The following is a 15736-nucleotide window of genomic DNA, read 5'->3' on the forward strand; positions in this document are numbered from 1 at the left end:
TATTTCCTGCTGACAACTAGCATCAGTGCCCCCAGACCCAAAAGGCCGCCGGTAGCTCTCCGACCTCAGCTCTGGAAAGCTATCCGGCCAATGCAAAGCTGGGAGACTGTCCTCTTCTCCGGCCTTCCTTCTTCCCCCAAAAGGGAAAATCCAAGGCCTCAAGTTGATACTTTAAAAAAAAAAAAAAAGCACCATCCCACCAGCCTTCTCCTTAGGTTTGGGAGGTGTCTCAAAGCCAATAATTCCCACCAAAAAAAAAAAAAAAGCCTAAAACATTAAAACATCTAAAATCAACCATCTCATTCTTGCACAAGTTATGATGAATATTTAATTTGATGCATGCGCCCCCTCCCCCAGGGATAGGGCCATTGAAAAAACTCTACATGTTTTCCTCACAGCTTACAATGTGTTCAATGAAATCTCCCAAGGATCAGTAACATATGCCAATTATTTTAATAATTTTCCTTAATATTATTAGAGGTTATAAATTTGATTTTAATAGGGGGTTGATTTCTTCAGGACCTGGCACGTAAGCAGTTTGCTGGGCCACTGGGGAGGGCTAGCCTGGTGGCCACTGTCGCCCTCCAGAACACACACACACCCAGGCTACCGTCTTTCCTTCCCCACTGAATAGGTAGCATGGCCTCTGGGAGGTCAGAGTTGCCCTTCTCCCTAAGCGGCCTTTCAGCCTCCCCTGCCTGTCCCCGTGGCTAAGCCCAGGGCCAGAGCAGGAGAGGAGGCCCATCGCCACAGCCACCCGCCAGCACCATAAGCTTCAGACAGCAGAGCCCTGCTCGCCGCTAGGCGATCCTCTGCGGGTGTTGCCCCCCCAAACGTTTTCACCACTGGGTGGTGACTCCGGGCCTGCCAGGGCCTCTCTGAGCAACATGGATCCCCAGGAAGATGGAAATGTCCTGAAGCCTCAGGGATTTCAAAAAGAAATGACCCCACTCCTACCCTTTGACTCTGAATGTTATTTTTACCTTCTCCCTTAGAGCATCTTGTTTGAAAACTCTTGTGAAACTCTTGCAGGGGAGGGGAGTGAGGCTGCAAACCTTAAGAGAAAAGCTGGTGGTCAGTGCTGTTGCCTCACTCACTTCCACCTGGCCGTTTCCATCTCTGCAGCTTATTCTATTTGATTTCACGGAATTCTTGAAGAGGTTCTCTTTTATTGGGGGCCGATGGTTGGTGGTTTTCCTAAATCAAAGTGTAGTCTATTTGTCACCTTCCTCCCTTGAACATCGCACTTATGGGTGAGCAGTAGCTGGGCAGATAAGCAGGATGCCTTGAGCAAGCTGTTTAAAATTTCAAGGAAGGGAAAAAAAAAAACTTTTAGTAGAAAGGGGCCCTTAAACTATAATCATCATTGAACCAAGTTCAAAAACAAAGGACTCAGCTCAGTTTTAAACGTGCAATTAAAAATAACTGTACCTCGGCTTTTCAGAGGGAGGGAGAGGAAAGGGGGCAGGGAAGACAGAAAACAAAGAATAAGGAAATGGTTAGCGCTCTTCAATCCAGTCCAAACAGCCGAAAGAAAGGCACCGCCGCAGATAATGGAGCCATTAGAAGCTCCGAAGGTTCCTGCAGGCGGGTCCTCGCAGGGGCTTTCCAAAAATGTAATTCACTCTCAGCTACAGAAACAAAGGACATACAAAATAATTTTGAGACTTTCTGCCAGAGGGGCAGTTTGGCCCAGTTTCTCCGCATACACCTTCCCCCCTGAATTCGAGGTTGGTGCCTCCCATTCAATCAGGCAGCTGACCCAGACCCCTATCAGCCCTCCGCTGCCTCCTGCCCATTTCCTTGAGTAACTTGGCTAAAAAAAAAAAAAGTATGTTCATGCAGTTTCAACACATTTTATTATATTTCTGTATGCATTACTCTCAAAACATATCACAAGAAATGATCAAACCACTTAAAACCTTCAAATAAAAAATCTGAAACAGTTTATGCCCACAATTGTACATATTTATAGTTAAGAAACATTCTTTATAAATATTGTTTCCTCTGTAGCAAGTTAATACCATAATTTAATTACAAATGGATAAATATGGTAACGGGTATTTACAGAAGGAAGGGTGTTATTACGGAAAAAGCTAACGGCACAACGTTTACTCCCCCCCTCCCCACAATCTTTCATACAGGAACTAACAAATTGAACTTGCAAAAGCACTAAAACATCACATGTAAACCCAGCTAACAGAAAAATACATTCACAAGCGTTGGTGGTGGTGATGGGGATGTGAGTGCTGTGGATCTGCGTGTTGAAGAAACAGAAGGGAGACTTTGGCACGGCTTGTTTTTTTTTTTTTTCCAGTCTATAGTTGCATGAAGTTTACAATCAAGTTGCCTCATAAAAAGGAACACAATATTCAATACCACAATACAAAAGAAACCATTTTCTTCCACATTACTTAAAAAGAAACCGGGGAAACTAAAAAGAGAAAAGGAAAAAAAGCCCATCACTTGGGGAAGGGAAGGGAAGAGAGGCAGAAGGAACAAAATCCCGGAGAATTACAAATGGACAAACTTCTATACACCAAGAAGCCATTAAAACCACCTCGGAGAAGAAAGGAGTCCGCTATGTACACAGTTTGTCAGAAGACTGGGAAAGGCGTGGGGAGGGAAGGGGGCGTGGAGGGAGGGAAAGGGGAGGTTTGGTTCAATATTTTTATGGGTTTTTTTAAAAGGATTTTTTATTTTTTATTTATTTTATATTTTTAGCTTTAAAGATTCCAGAAGGGATATCGTTGCTTTTCATGCCTAGATTATTAAAAAAAAAAAAAAAAAAAACTTTAAAAAATCCTTCTGCTGGTTAAAATCATTTTTATCATAAAAATCAGATTGGGAATTTTAACAACGACGATCACCGGGGTGCTCTCGGCGCTGTTACCGGGTGAGGAACCCAGGCAGCCCCGCCCCGGCCTCTCACACGTACCATTCATTGAAGTTGGAGGACAGGCCGCCGTGGCCCCCGGCCGTCCCGCTGCCCCCGCCGGAGCCGCCGCCGCCGCCGCCGCCCCCGCCCGCCCCGCCGCCGCCGCCGCCGCCGCCACTGGAGCCGCCGCCCGTGCCTCCGCCCCGGTGCACCGCGGACACGGCCGCCGCCGCCGCCGCTGCAGCCGCAGCCGCCGCCGGGGACAGGGTGGAACTGCTCTGGGGCTCGGCGCTGGGCGACACCAGCCCCGGGGGCGTGGACGACTCGTAGCCGGAGCTGGCGGCCGGGGACGACTCGGAGCCCTGCGGGGAGGACTCATGGACCTGCAAGACAAAAGCCGGGAGGGGAGAGCGAAGGGGACTGGGTGTGAGTGAGTGCAGCTGCTGTGGGGCCGGGCCACCCCCGGCCCAGCCCCGGGGGCCCGGCGGGGACCCTCGGCTTCCCCCGCCACCCCGGGGCCGGCGGCGAGCCCGGCCGCCTCGCCCTCCTCGCGCCTGCCCGGCGGTACCTTCATGTGTTTCCGCAGAGAGCTGGGGTGCGTGTACGACTTGTCACACATCTTGCACAGATAGGGCTTATCCGAGGTGTGCACGTGCATGTGCTTCTTCCTGTCGCTGCTGTTGGCGAAGCGCCGGTCACAGCCCTCGAACTCACACTGGAAGGGCTTCTCCCCTGTGGACACGAACACGCGCGCTGGCTGCCGGCGCGCCCGGAGACCCCCGCCACCACCCCCGGCGCCCCCGGGAACCCTTAGCTCCCACCCCACCCCTCGGCCTGGAAGGGGACCAGGCCTCCGGGAGGAAGAAAGAGGGGCGACAAGGGCCTGGGGCTCCTTTGCGTCTTCCCACCTGACCGCCGTGCTTCTATTTCCTATTTTACTTTTCTTCCAGGCTGACTCGCGTTTCCTCACATCTCTGACCAAGTTGGAGTAGCCCCCCCCCCCCCCCCCCCCCCCCCGCCCAACCCCAGCCCTGCCTGACTGCTTTTCTTACAGGGCTTCTTGGACTCGCGGCTTCTAACAAGTTGGTCTCGCCATGGAGAAGCTGTTATTATGACAAAATATTTGGGGCATTATCAGAATCACACAGGCTGCTGTCGGCTTCTCTCTGGGGCCAGTAGGCAATTACATTTGGAGATGCTGTGTGGTGTTTGGGGACCGTACTGTGGATAGCGACTGAGCCAGCAAATTTTTTTTTTTCCATCCAAAATTCTGCAAATTGAATTAACCAGTAATTCTCGGTCGTACTCCCAGCCTTTTAAAGACAAGTTGGGGGGAAGAGATAAATATGAGATAAGGCAGTACTTGAGAGAGACTGCAGAGAGGCACAGGCTGGGCCGTGGGGGTGGGGGATCAGCCAAGGCTTTCAGAATCTCCCTGTTTGAATTTTCTGGCGGTCCCCGCATCCTGTTGCCAGAATTCCAAATGCTTGGAGTCATTTAGAGGTGTGAGAACTCCAACATTGTTCCACTTGGAGAGGGGACCATTTAACGTTAAATTCCATTAGCACCTAAATTGTTTCTTAAAGACATCCGCTCAGACGCAGGACTCGAAAGCGAGCATTTCATGCAAATAAATTTCTCAAATTTTAAACCTTGTTAAAAGCTTGTCTCGCACCTCGGCTGCCTCCCTTCCCGGAAGAGAACAATAGGCCGCTGGCGCACCCCCACTACGGGGTAAATATTGACGGGGGAACTTGCTAAAACATTTGGCTTTCTTTTAGGAAATCGTCTGGCACGATTTTGGCTGGGACCTGGTCATAGATGAATAATCTATGAGGCGAGAGGCGCGTTCTTCCGCGGCGCTCTCTTCTCACGCGATTGCCCCGCGGGGCCGCGCCGCCCCGGGCTCTCGTTGACCGGGCTGTCGGTCCAAGTTTGGAATCGCAAACCCTCTGGTGCCCCTTAAGAGAATTTCACAGACTGCTGCGAACCCACCGTAAAGCTCCGCGACCCACCTCGAGATGGGCTTTAAAAACACTTTAAAAACGAGAAACGCTTTACAGCTTCGGCTCACACCAGACTCATTTTTTAATGGGAAACAGTCCGGGTAAGGACGTTTGGGCCCGTAGTTTAAAAAAAAAAAAAAAAAGGTGGAAAAACACACAAGCCACTCAAAACGCAGACGCACACCCGGAGCAGAAAAGCACATTCAGACAAGCTGGCAAAATCCTCTCTAGGCTCGATTCCCGGGCACTGAGTTGGAGGGTACTTTTATTTTCTGCGTTCTGTTTAGAACGGAAATTATTCACCGAAGCTGAGCCAACGAAGCAGTTGCATCACCCGAAGCATGTATTTGATGTTACCTCGATCATTTAAAACTCAATTTCCGCACATGGAAAAAACCCAGCCCAATAATAATATTCTTTCATTCGCCAACAATAACAAGCCGCTGCCTCTCTCTCGCACACACGAAAACATCTCCCGTTCCAGGGCAGGGGCTGGCGGTCGGCGCGTTTCTCCCAGCCAGCTAACCACGGCCTCTCCCCCTTCTGCGTCCCGACCCCGACCCGACCCGCGCGGTTACCTGTGTGGGTCCTTTTGTGGATCTTGAGGTTCTCGGAGCGCGCGAAGACCTTGCCGCAGCCCGGGAAGGGGCAGGGGAAGGGCTTCTCGCCGGTGTGCACGCGGATGTGGTTGACCAGTTTGTATTTGGCCTTGAAGGGCTTGCCCTCGCGCGGACACTCCTCCCAGAAGCAGACGTGGTTGCTCTGCTCCGGGCCGCCGACGTGCTCCACCGAGACGTGGGTCACCAGCTCGTGCATGGTGCTGAAAGTTTTGTTGCAGCTCTTCTTCGGGTTGCTCAGCTGCTCGGGGTCGATCCACTTGCAGATGAGCTCTTGCTTGATGCACTGCTGCCGCATGTAGCGGAAAAAGGCACCAGGGTGGTGGTGGTGGTGGTGATGGTGGGCCGCGGCCGCTGCCATGTTCATCCCCATGTTCATATTCATGGGGCCGTACTGGTTGTGGAGCTGCGCCGCCGAGTAGGGGTCGGTCCGCGGGCTGGCCACCTGGCGGTACTGCTCCGAGCGCCCGAACACCTCGCCGGGCAGCCCGAGGCGCATCTGCCCGTTGAGCACATTCTGCGAGCCGTGCGGCCCGTGCTGCTCCGGGAGGCCGGGGAAGAGGAGGTGGCCCTGCGCGTCCGAGTGCGCGTGGTGCAGGCCGCCGGCCCCCGGCCCGAACAGCCCGTGCTGCCCGCCGCCGGGCGCCGAGTCGCCAAAGCCGCGGCTGCGGAACAGGAAGTCCCGGGTGGAGTTGAAGGGCGGCCCGGAGTAGGAGCCGACATGCGCGGCGTGCGGCCCGAGCGCGGCGGCAGCGGCGGCGGCCGCGGCGGAGCCGGGGTAGGCGCCGGGGCCCTGCGACGTGAACGCCGAGCTCTGGCCCGGGGACAACTCGTGCGCCCCTGGGTTGAGCTTGAAGGCGCCCATATGAGCGGCCGCCGAGTCCACGAAGCCGTTCTGCGCCGCCGCCAGGCTCAGTTCGCGGTCTTGCATCTCCGCGGCCGCGGCGGCCGCCGCCGCAGCCGAATGATGATGGTGGCGCGCGAAGCTGCCCACCCCGATGGCCGGGAACTGCGGCCCCGCGTCCAGGAGCATGGCCAGCGCGCCCGCCCGCCCTGCCGGCCCCGGCGAGCCCCGCGCCTCCTTGGCTCCCACTCCCGCCCCGCTCGCGGGGCTGCGTCCTGCGGCCGCCCGGCTCCGAGCGCAGGCGGCGGCGGCGGCAGCGGCGGTGTTGGCGGCGGCTTCAGTCCCGCGAGCGGCGCTCCGGCGCCCGCCGCCTCCGCCGCCGCCTGGATGTGCCTCGGGCGGCCGGGCGCGGAGCGAAGGCGCGGAGAGGAAGAGGAGGAGGCGGCGGCGGAGGAGGCGCGGGAGGAGGAGGAGGAGGAGGTGGTGGTGGAGAAGAGTCCAAAGCCAGGCGGAGAACCAAAGTGTATTAAAGGAGCTGCGGCGGGGGCGGGCGGGCAGGGCAGGGGAGGGCGGGCGGGAGGAGGGAGCGGGAGGGAGGCGTGGGGAACCGAGCGGAGAGGGGGGTCTGCAGGGGGCGAGCGCCGCGCCGCGGCCCCCACCCCTGCGCGCACTCGCGCGCGCACGCACTCAGTCGCTCGTTCGCCCGCCCGTCCGCCCGCCCCGCGGCCCGGCAGCGCAAGCGGCGCCTGCGAATGCGGTCGCCTCCGCGGCTGGGCCGAGGTGCCCGAGCGCGCGCGCGGCACGGGCAGGCGAGCGAGGCGAGGACCGCGGAGCCCTCGGCGCTTCGGCGGCCCAGCCCGGCGGGGCCCGCGGCTCCACCTGGCCGCGGCGGGGGCGCTGGGGGCGGCGGACGGAGGCCGGGCGCCCTCTTCGCGGCGCTCTCGCTCGGCCGCTCCCTCCCCCGCGGCCCTGCCCGCGCCGCCCCGCGCGCGGCGAGTATTGTTTGGCTCGGCGGCCGCGGTGTTTAGCCCTCCGCGTCCTCCGCGCTTGGCATTGGCTGCGCCTCGCGTAGTAAACTTGCGAGCGGCCCCGAATTCCCCCAGATGAAGGAGGCTGCCGCGCCGCTCCGTCTTTCTTTAAGTTGTGCGGGAGGAGGAGGCGGGGGAGAAGGGGGGCTGTAGGAGGGGAGAAGGAGGGGAGGAGGGGGAGGCTGGACTCAAAAACAATAACAATACAAAAAAAAAAAAAAAGTGTTCTCCAGCTCGCTCGCTCGCTCCCTCTCTCTCGCCTATCAGCCCGGGGCTCCGGACCCGGAGGGCGGCCGCACCCGGCAGGACCGAGCGGAGTTCGGAGCGAGTGCCCAAGCGAAGGGCGAGGTGCGTGTCCCCCGCTTCGGGCTGCGGTGGGCTCAGATCGCCATCGCCTCCGCCTCTGTTTATTTCATGGGGCGCCGCCAAAGTCGCAGCCTTTTTATTTTTTTGTCTCCTCCTTTTCCTTTCCCCTCCCCCTCGCCCCCGCGTCTCCCGCCCCGGCCTCCCTCCTTCGCGCTCCGGGCCCGGCCTCCTGCTCACACCGCCCCTTTAGCGGCTCCCGCCCCACCAGCCCGCCCGGCGCCGCCATTGGCCGCTGCCGCGCCGTCAATCCAGCGCCCCCGCCCAGAGGCCGGCCCGCCCCCTCCACCCGGGCGCCGCAGCAGCTCTCAGCAGCCCCAGCCGCGGCGGATGGTGGCAACCCGCCGGGTCGGCCGGCCTCTCCCTCAGCGCCCCCGTGAGCCTGGGCGCGACCGCTCCTCGTCCTGCGGGCTGAGGCGCTCCCTGGAGCCCGCCGGCCGGCCGAGCGAGGGCCTGGGCCGGGGGGAGCCGGGGTGGGGTGGGGTCACAGCGCCCTTGGTTGGGCACCCTGTGCCCACGCCCTCCCGTAGAGGCCACCGTTTCTCCGGGAACCGAAAGCGGGCACTCCTGGTTGCTCGAGAACGCGGATAGCGACCGGGCCCGCGAGGTGGGAGGTTCTGTGCGCCGGGAGGCTACAGCCCCAGTGCCCCGCCGGGAGGGCGCCGGGAGGGCGCGCGGCCGAGGGGCAGATCTCCGGACGTGTTGGCACGCTCCTGGTCCGCGCCCACCTCCCCAACACACACTTTTGTCGACTTGTCCTGGGGTAGTGAACACACAGGTGCAGGATGTGTGGCGGGGGGTGCGGCTAGAGAAAAACAGACGAGCCCTTCCCTCTCACCCTTCTGGACACTCACCCAGACGCCGCCCCCTCCCCGGCCGCGGCCCCCACCCGGCGCTCGGCGCACTCCACTCCCCCCGCCGCTCCCGTCCCGCTCTGATTACGGCTGTAAACACTGGGCAGCGGCCCCCGCGAGGGAGGGGGTTGTTTGGAAGCGGTTTAAAAACAGTGTCACCCTGGGGGTGGGTGCCCAGAAGCCCGGGCCTCTGCCACTGTTGGGTGGGAGGTGTGGGGACGCCAGAGGCGCCCGGCCAAGCCAGGCTCAGGCTGGAGTTCAGGCTTTTCGGTCTTCAGAGCCTCCGAAAAGAGATCTCCAGACTAGTAGGGCTCAAACCTAGAAGATATTTATCAACCCATCCTTCGTCAGAAGCGAGGAACCCCTCCGCTCTAGGCGATGGCGGGCCCCGAGGCTGCTCCCTGGGTCCCAGGTCCCCGGTTGGCCGCTGAGGACGTTTCCCGTTCCGCCGCCGAAAGCTTGCGCTCTGGAGGTAACCGGAGAGGAAGCGACGGGCCCCGGAGGCTGCGGAGGTGCGAATGGAAGGCCTGAGGCCAGCGCCTTTCTTCGCCTAGCTAGCAAAGAGAACTGCTTAAAAAAAAAAAAAAAATCTCTGGGAGTTGAAATAAAATTCAAGGAAGAGAAAATAATCAACACGCATTTCGAAATATCAAGTTGAAATTAAAGCCACACAAAAAAAAAGAAAAATTAAAAAAAAAAAAAACGCGGGAAGAGAACTCCAGCAGGCAGAACCGGGCCCTTGCGCTCGCACAACGCAGCCTCTGCCGGCTTGAGCGGGTCCCTAAAGGTCCGAGCTGGCCGCAGCCCCGCGCACAAGGGGCCCGGTGCCCTCCCGCTGCCCGCCGTCCCTGCCCCTGCCCCGGGGCTGGGGGCAAGGAGGAGGGAGGCCCGGGCATCTTGTCTGAAAGCCCGGGATTTTGCTCGGAAGCTGGGGCTTCTCGACTTTTCTGAAAGAAGGAAATGTTCCTCCTCGGCGCACACCTCTCTCTCTGTCAGGGGGGAGGGGAAGGCAAATGCCAAACTGCCCCTCGAGGCAGAGGGGGACCAGGGAGAGAGACAGAAATACGCCAGGCAGAAAGGCTGCCCTGCTACAGTGAATCTGCCCAATGCACAGCCTTTCACACTTGTTTCTCGTATTCATCAATTTGTGTGGGGGGTGGGAGGGGGGAGAAGAATTGGCAAAGCTTACCCCGAAAGTATTTCCCAAAGAAAATATTTTCTTAGAAATACTGGTCGTGAGAATAGCAATCCTGCACGTCCGCAAACCTCACTCTTCTTCCTTCTTCCAAACCATCAGACTTCTCCAAGTTTTCCTTCCTTCCCACGGGCTCGCCCCCGCCGCCCTCCTCTGACCCCCTCCTCCCAGCCCCGTTCTCTCCTTTCGCTTGGATTCCCCCTTCGCAGCGCCCGTTTCGGGCCGAAGCCGCTGGGCGCTCGCGGGCCCAGGGTCCGGGGGCCGCGCGGCCGGGCGGTGGGACGCACGGCTGATCCCCGCCGGGGACTCCGCGGCCTGGGCGCTCCTGGTTCTTCGTTCCCGGCTCCAGTTCACCTCTGTCTCTCTCTCTGCAGGACACGCAGGAGCTGAGCCAAGTTCAAAGTCACGTCGCCGTCTCCTCTTAGAAGTGCTTTATTTCTCCACAAACCTCAACACCCCTTCGCTTCAAGATACAGTGTTTTTGTTGTTGTTGTTGTTTTGTTTGTTTGTTTTTTTAAGGGAAGGAAAGGGGGAAGAGAGAGAGATCAAGAAAGCAAGGGACAGAGAGAGAGAGAAAGAAAAAAGAAAAAAAGAAAAATCTACAAAGGCTTTCAGAGTCATTGCCTCAAAAGTACCTTTGAGGTCCTTGGCGGAAGGAAAAAAAGCCAGTCGACTTCCGCGCCCTGCGAGTGAAATTCAGTTTTTTCAACAGGTTTCTAGAAGGGCTCGCCGTGTTGGTGTCAGAACCCGGGGACCCCCAACCATCTCCATCGGGCAAACGTTTGCTCTCGTTGTAAGTTTTCCAAAATTGGGCTTTTCGGATGTCCTGGGGCCAGCGCAGGGCTAAGCCAGCGAGACTCCAGGCTTCGCTGTATGTGGATAGTTCAGGGCTGGCGACCCTTTCCCCAAGTGGAGAGAATGGCAGTGTAGTAGAGAATTCGGATTGTCTTCAAAAAAAAAGAAAAAAACCAAAACAAAACACAAGAACACCAGTAAATCCCATCAAACACCCGGGCACTCATTCACTGAACACCTCGTTGCGGTTTGTGGGCCTCTGTAAACGGGTGATTGGCTTCTTTTTTAGTATGCTGAGTATTTTGTGTACATATGTCTAAAAATGCGGAGGCACACACAGGGTACTCACATGCTCAGGTATATCTTGTTGGCCAGGAGAAGCCAAAAACAAACAAGCCAACAAAAGGCATCTTTATATTGGAAAGCAGAAACATTGGGTGAACATACCACTCAAACTTCTAATTTTCCTCTTAAGGGAAAAGATGGAAATGGAGAAGAGATGGGAAAAAAAATGTGGAATCGACTGTCCATATATACTGGGCCAAAAACGGGGCGGGGGGGGGGGTGGATTTCACAGGATTTCAGCACTGTCCTCTGTATCACAGACACTCATAAATTCAACAAGATCATCAACAGGATATTAAGTTGCAGGTCACCTTTGATTCAGCCTCTCAGTCACTCCTGGGCTAGGCGACCCCTGACCCATGAAGGACCGCATGTGTGGTGGGGGACCCCCTCCCCTGTAAAACCCACCTAGAACAAAAGAGCTTTTGTCCGAGGTTTAGAGAAGTGTAATGTAAAAGAAGGGGAAATCTGTAATGTAAAAGAAGGGGAAATTGTGAAAATCTCAGCCAATGTTGTAACTTTTAAATACCATTTTTAAGAAGGGGGAGATTTAGTGGAAGCGGGGAGTATCAGGGGATAAGGCCCTCTCTACCGTGCTAAAAGAACTTCTTTCTACAGTTAAAATTTACTGTTCTGTAACCGGGCTTATAAAAAGTCTCTCTATAAAATATATGTTCACCAGCAGTTTAGTGATAGAGATGCAAATGTTTGTGTATTTGTCATTAGGGACTCAGAAAAAAAAAAACCAGAAACCAACATTTCTGGGTGACAGTGGTTGTGCTTTTGCAAAATGAGAGGACTAACTGTCTTTACTTTGTCTCCTTTCCTGATGGGAGAGTTTCTACTGCTGTAAAACAAAAACAAAACCAACCCCCCAAAACAGAAGGCAATGGCTTACATCAATGTGTTTAATTATTTTGAGGGCAGTTATCCTTTGGGCTCCCAGGCAAACTACAGCCAGGGAGGCTGAATACCGGTGACAGGCGAGCAGCTTTCCAATAAACTGCAGTGTTATTGCAATAGACTTTGTAATACAATTTATGCTGTCATTCATAAATAACAATGCCATATGTCAACCATATTGCTTACACAAGTAAATCCGTCAACGTGTCACTATTTGATTTATCTCAACAGCTTCTTCAAATATTGAAGTATAGATATTGGAAGGGGTATGGAATGAGGGGAAACTACTCACAAAATTTGAGATTAGAAATAAAAGAACTTCTGCTTCTCCTTTATTCCCCATCCAAAAACATTCTAAAGAGTAAAGCATGAGGGGGGAGGAGAAATACATCTTGGAGCCAACATAAAGAAGTATTCGGTGGTTATATGAACTGTGAACACGTAAGGGGGGTTCTGCTTACTGTTTGGACCTTCTAAACATATTTTAAAAGACAACAATTAGGGATTTTGCAAGAAATTACCAATCTTAATGGTTGAATGTGGGTCAAAGGCCATTCAACAACGCTCACCCCTGAGGATAACAAATGATAACCAAATGATAATATTTGATGACAGGTCAATCTTACTGATTTTTTTCGAAGTGGGGAAGTGAAGAGAGGCAGAATTTTTCAAGGCTTTTAAGTACTAAGGTCAGGTGTAAATGGGATGAGTCCAGTTCTTGAGTATCCAAAACAAACAAACAAACCCCAAGGTTGCAGTGATGGCCTCATACCCCAGGCCTCTGGGTTTTTTGGTTTGGTTTTGAATCCTCATGAAGTCCATGTTCATGGGACGGGGATCAAAAACTATCAAGAAGCACGTATTTGGTTACTCTCAGCCTCACCCATGTCCGAGGAGTCTGAGGATTCATCTGCAGCTCTGAAGGGTGGGAAATGGAGGGAACCCTCGGAGAAACTCTTAGAACTGAAACCTGAGCGTTTCCTCCTGGCACCCAAGGCCCCGGGGCCGGGTCACAGGTCCCACCAAGTCATGGCGCCAGTGGTGAGGACTGGGGGCTGGGCAACTGGTACCTGCCGGGTGCCTCACTGCCTAGTGGCCTGGGGAGCTTGATTCGGGACAAGCCCTGGAATCCGAAGTCTTCATCACTTCCGGCCACGACAGAGCCCGACTGAAATGCAGTGTTGCAGGTCCCTGTGCTCCCCTCGCCCCAGCTTTGGAGAGGTCCCCCCCTTTCCACTGTCTGCTAATAAACCCTTCTCCTCCCAGTTGAGCACCCACTGGGGAGCCCTTGGGCTGGGCTACAAAAGTCTTCTGACCCCTCGAGGGGCTCCAAGCACCCTCTGGGCCCTTGAACCTGTCTCTGGCGCAGCCCAGATGGCGCAAGGTGCTCCAGACCTCTGGGCACCCAGCCCTTCTGCAAGGAGGCCGCCCTTGCGGAAACCACGCGGGACGGGCGAGCCATAAAGCAATTGCAAAGGCAATAAAGGCCAGCTCAGTGGGTCCCCCAGCTCCTTTCTTGTCCACATCCCCGTCCCCGGCGTACCCCCTGCTCCCCCTTCCCCCGCCTGCCGAAACAATCAAACAAAGGCTCAAAAGCCAGGAAATGTCCAATTCACTTCCCTTAGAGTTTATTAATTGCCCACACCCATCGCGAGGAGACTTGGCTGGGTCCAGGGACGACCGGAGGGCACCGGGGAGCCGCAGTGCCCCCCACCCCGGGCCCTCGGAGCAGCGGGGAGCCGTGAGCGCCCGCCTGGGCACCCCGAGACCGGGTTCGGCCGCCTCCGGGCAGCGGAGCGCGGCGTGGCCGCCGGGTTCGGGCTGGCTCGGCGTTGACGGCGTCTTCCCACCCTCTTCGCGCCTTGGTTGGGGGCCGGGGGCCGGGAGCCGGCTGGGGTTCGGGGTGCAGCAGAGAAGTCTGGAAATCGACGTTCCCCGAGGAGCACCTGTTGACCCCAGAAAGGGCATCTCCATGGATCGCCACGTTGCTGGCCCCACACCAGCACCTCGGCTGCAAACGCGCAGAGAGGAGCAAGGGTTTGGAGGCTCTGCCCTGGCGACCAAGCACCACGGCGGAAATGTGGGGCTAACCCACAGGGGAACTGGCATAACGACTTCTACGCCCTCCTGCTTCAAAACAACAACAACAACAACAAAAACCCACACTAGTATTTATTTTCTTCAACGCCCTGGATATTGTTGGTGTTTACTTAGGAAGTGTGACACAGTTATTGGGTCCTTAGAAACTGGAAGTGAAGGGGTTTTGATTTGGCTTCCAAAATGGCTTGAAAAAGAACCAGCGCACCTGGGGTCAGGCGGGTCATCACAATAACAAAAAGCGCCTCTACAAAATAAAAAGCTCTTTTATAAAGAAAGGCAATCCGGAAATCCACTGCGAGCCTTCCTGATGATCATCTAGCCAGGCCTATTCTCAGGTTTAATTGGCAGGCGGTTTATTGGCGCCTTATTGGTGTTGATTGAAATTTTGCTTCCAGTTCTTTCTTTTAAGAATTAGCATCTCAAGTCGATTTACCTGAGTCAGTTATCTTTTTTAGGGTCTGAGTTTGGTCATAAATTTGCAAATATTCATTAAACACATTTTGCAAGTATCTCTCTTTCTCATTGCTATCCAGACCTCTATCATTTCCTAAGCAAGATTTTCTTTTTTTAAGCTTCCCATAAAAAGAAATTGATCAGGGAGCTATATTTGAATTAAGACATATTAAATCGATGACAGATACATATCACGCTGTGTTTAACAAGAGTTGTACAAGGAGGCGGGTTCCAGATTCCGGCAAGGCTCTGCTGCACCATTATTCACATTTTTACAGCCTCTCCTTCATGCCTTCACCCATTAAACCATTAAATTTCAGCAATTCAATAAAACAAAGCAGTTATAATTTTGAGGAAAAGCTATTTTGAAAGAGGTGGAGGTACCCATTTTATTGCACAATAAAAATGCTCAACAATCTATATTAAAGGCTAGGTTGGGCTTATTTTCTTCTTTCTTTATTCATTCTTTTTGCTTTGTTTTCACTTATAACCTGCAGGATTGCACGCCAAGCTGCCATTATGGACTTGTTGATGATTATTGCTAAAAAATTCAAATAGAGGAGCCTCATTTGCAAGGTTCTGAGAGGAAGTGAAGACAGTGGCAACAATTCCAAATAAGATGCTTTCTTCATAAACCATTCATGGAGATGACACAGTCCTTCCTTCACCTTGCCTGGGTGACTTGAGACTTTTTAAGTCTTGGAAAAGAACAATGTGAAAGATTTCTTCCTCTCCAAATACAGATGTGGATTTTGTCTGTTGTTTATTAAATTGTTTTTCATTGTGTTTGCACTCAAGCCTTGCTTATTTCACCTTATTTGAGCTTCACTGAAGCTTAAAGAAAATACCCATTTGAAATCTGATTGTACTATTTTCTTTGTTGGTTTGTCAGTTTTATAAGAGTAATGACATTCTCAAGGCTCACAGGGAAATTCCCTGTTAAACATTGTTCACACCAGTGTAAATGCGGCTATGGAATCAGTTCTTTTCAAAATAATTCTTCCCACTTCTCAGGATGATCTCACAGATGATGGCTTTATGGAGTCCTTTTTTTTTTTTTTAACTTGGACAGCAAAGGAATTAAGCGGGTAACACGTTTTACTGTATCCCAAAATGGGGCGGGGGGGGGATTTTAGTCATGATTTATTTTCTAAAAAATAATTTTATGTAGGGCAGCAAAAAAAAATTTAAAACCCAACTTTAATTTTTGAGTACCATGGCATATGGCAAAATTTTTAAATGTTTTCTTTTTAAAAGCTGAATGACACTTTAGGGCAATAAGAACCCTTAAGTGTGAAGGATGTCACATTTCACTGCCCCCTCCCAAGTGATGCAAGGACCTATTTCTCTCTTCA

The 15736-nt window shown here is 54.1% G+C and overlaps 1 protein-coding gene across 1 annotated transcript; it reads right to left on the reverse strand.

The window, feature by feature from the left end:
* Positions 1-1840: 1840 nt before the first annotated feature.
* On the reverse strand, positions 1841-6992 carry ZIC2 (Zic family member 2). The gene is made up of 3 exons (XM_043478364.1): positions 5463-6992; positions 3447-3610; positions 1841-3261 (listed from the first exon to the last, which is right to left on the reverse strand). The coding sequence occupies exons 1-3, from the start codon at positions 6532-6534 to the stop codon at positions 2929-2931; spliced, it is 1569 nt and encodes a 522-aa protein (XP_043334299.1). The 5' UTR covers positions 6535-6992; the 3' UTR covers positions 1841-2928.
* Between the last annotated feature and the right edge of the window lie 8744 nt (positions 6993-15736).

Source organism: Cervus canadensis, chromosome 9 (assembly GCF_019320065.1).
Source record: "Cervus canadensis isolate Bull #8, Minnesota chromosome 9, ASM1932006v1, whole genome shotgun sequence".
Lineage (NCBI taxonomy): Eukaryota > Metazoa > Chordata > Mammalia > Artiodactyla > Cervidae > Cervus > Cervus canadensis.

Excerpts from the sequence above, each read along its gene's own strand:
- ZIC2 (XM_043478364.1), bottom strand. The coding sequence starts at position 6,534 with ATGCTCCTGGACGCGGGGCCGCAGTTCCCGGCCATCGGGGTGGGCAGC. Across the intron at positions 3,611-5,462 it reads CCACAAAAGGACCCACACAG|GGGAGAAGCCCTTCCAGTGT; the intron begins GTAACCGCGCGG and ends TCGTGTCCACAG. Across the intron at positions 3,262-3,446 it reads CTCTGCGGAAACACATGAAG|GTCCATGAGTCCTCCCCGCA; the intron begins GTACCGCCGGGC and ends TTTGTCTTGCAG.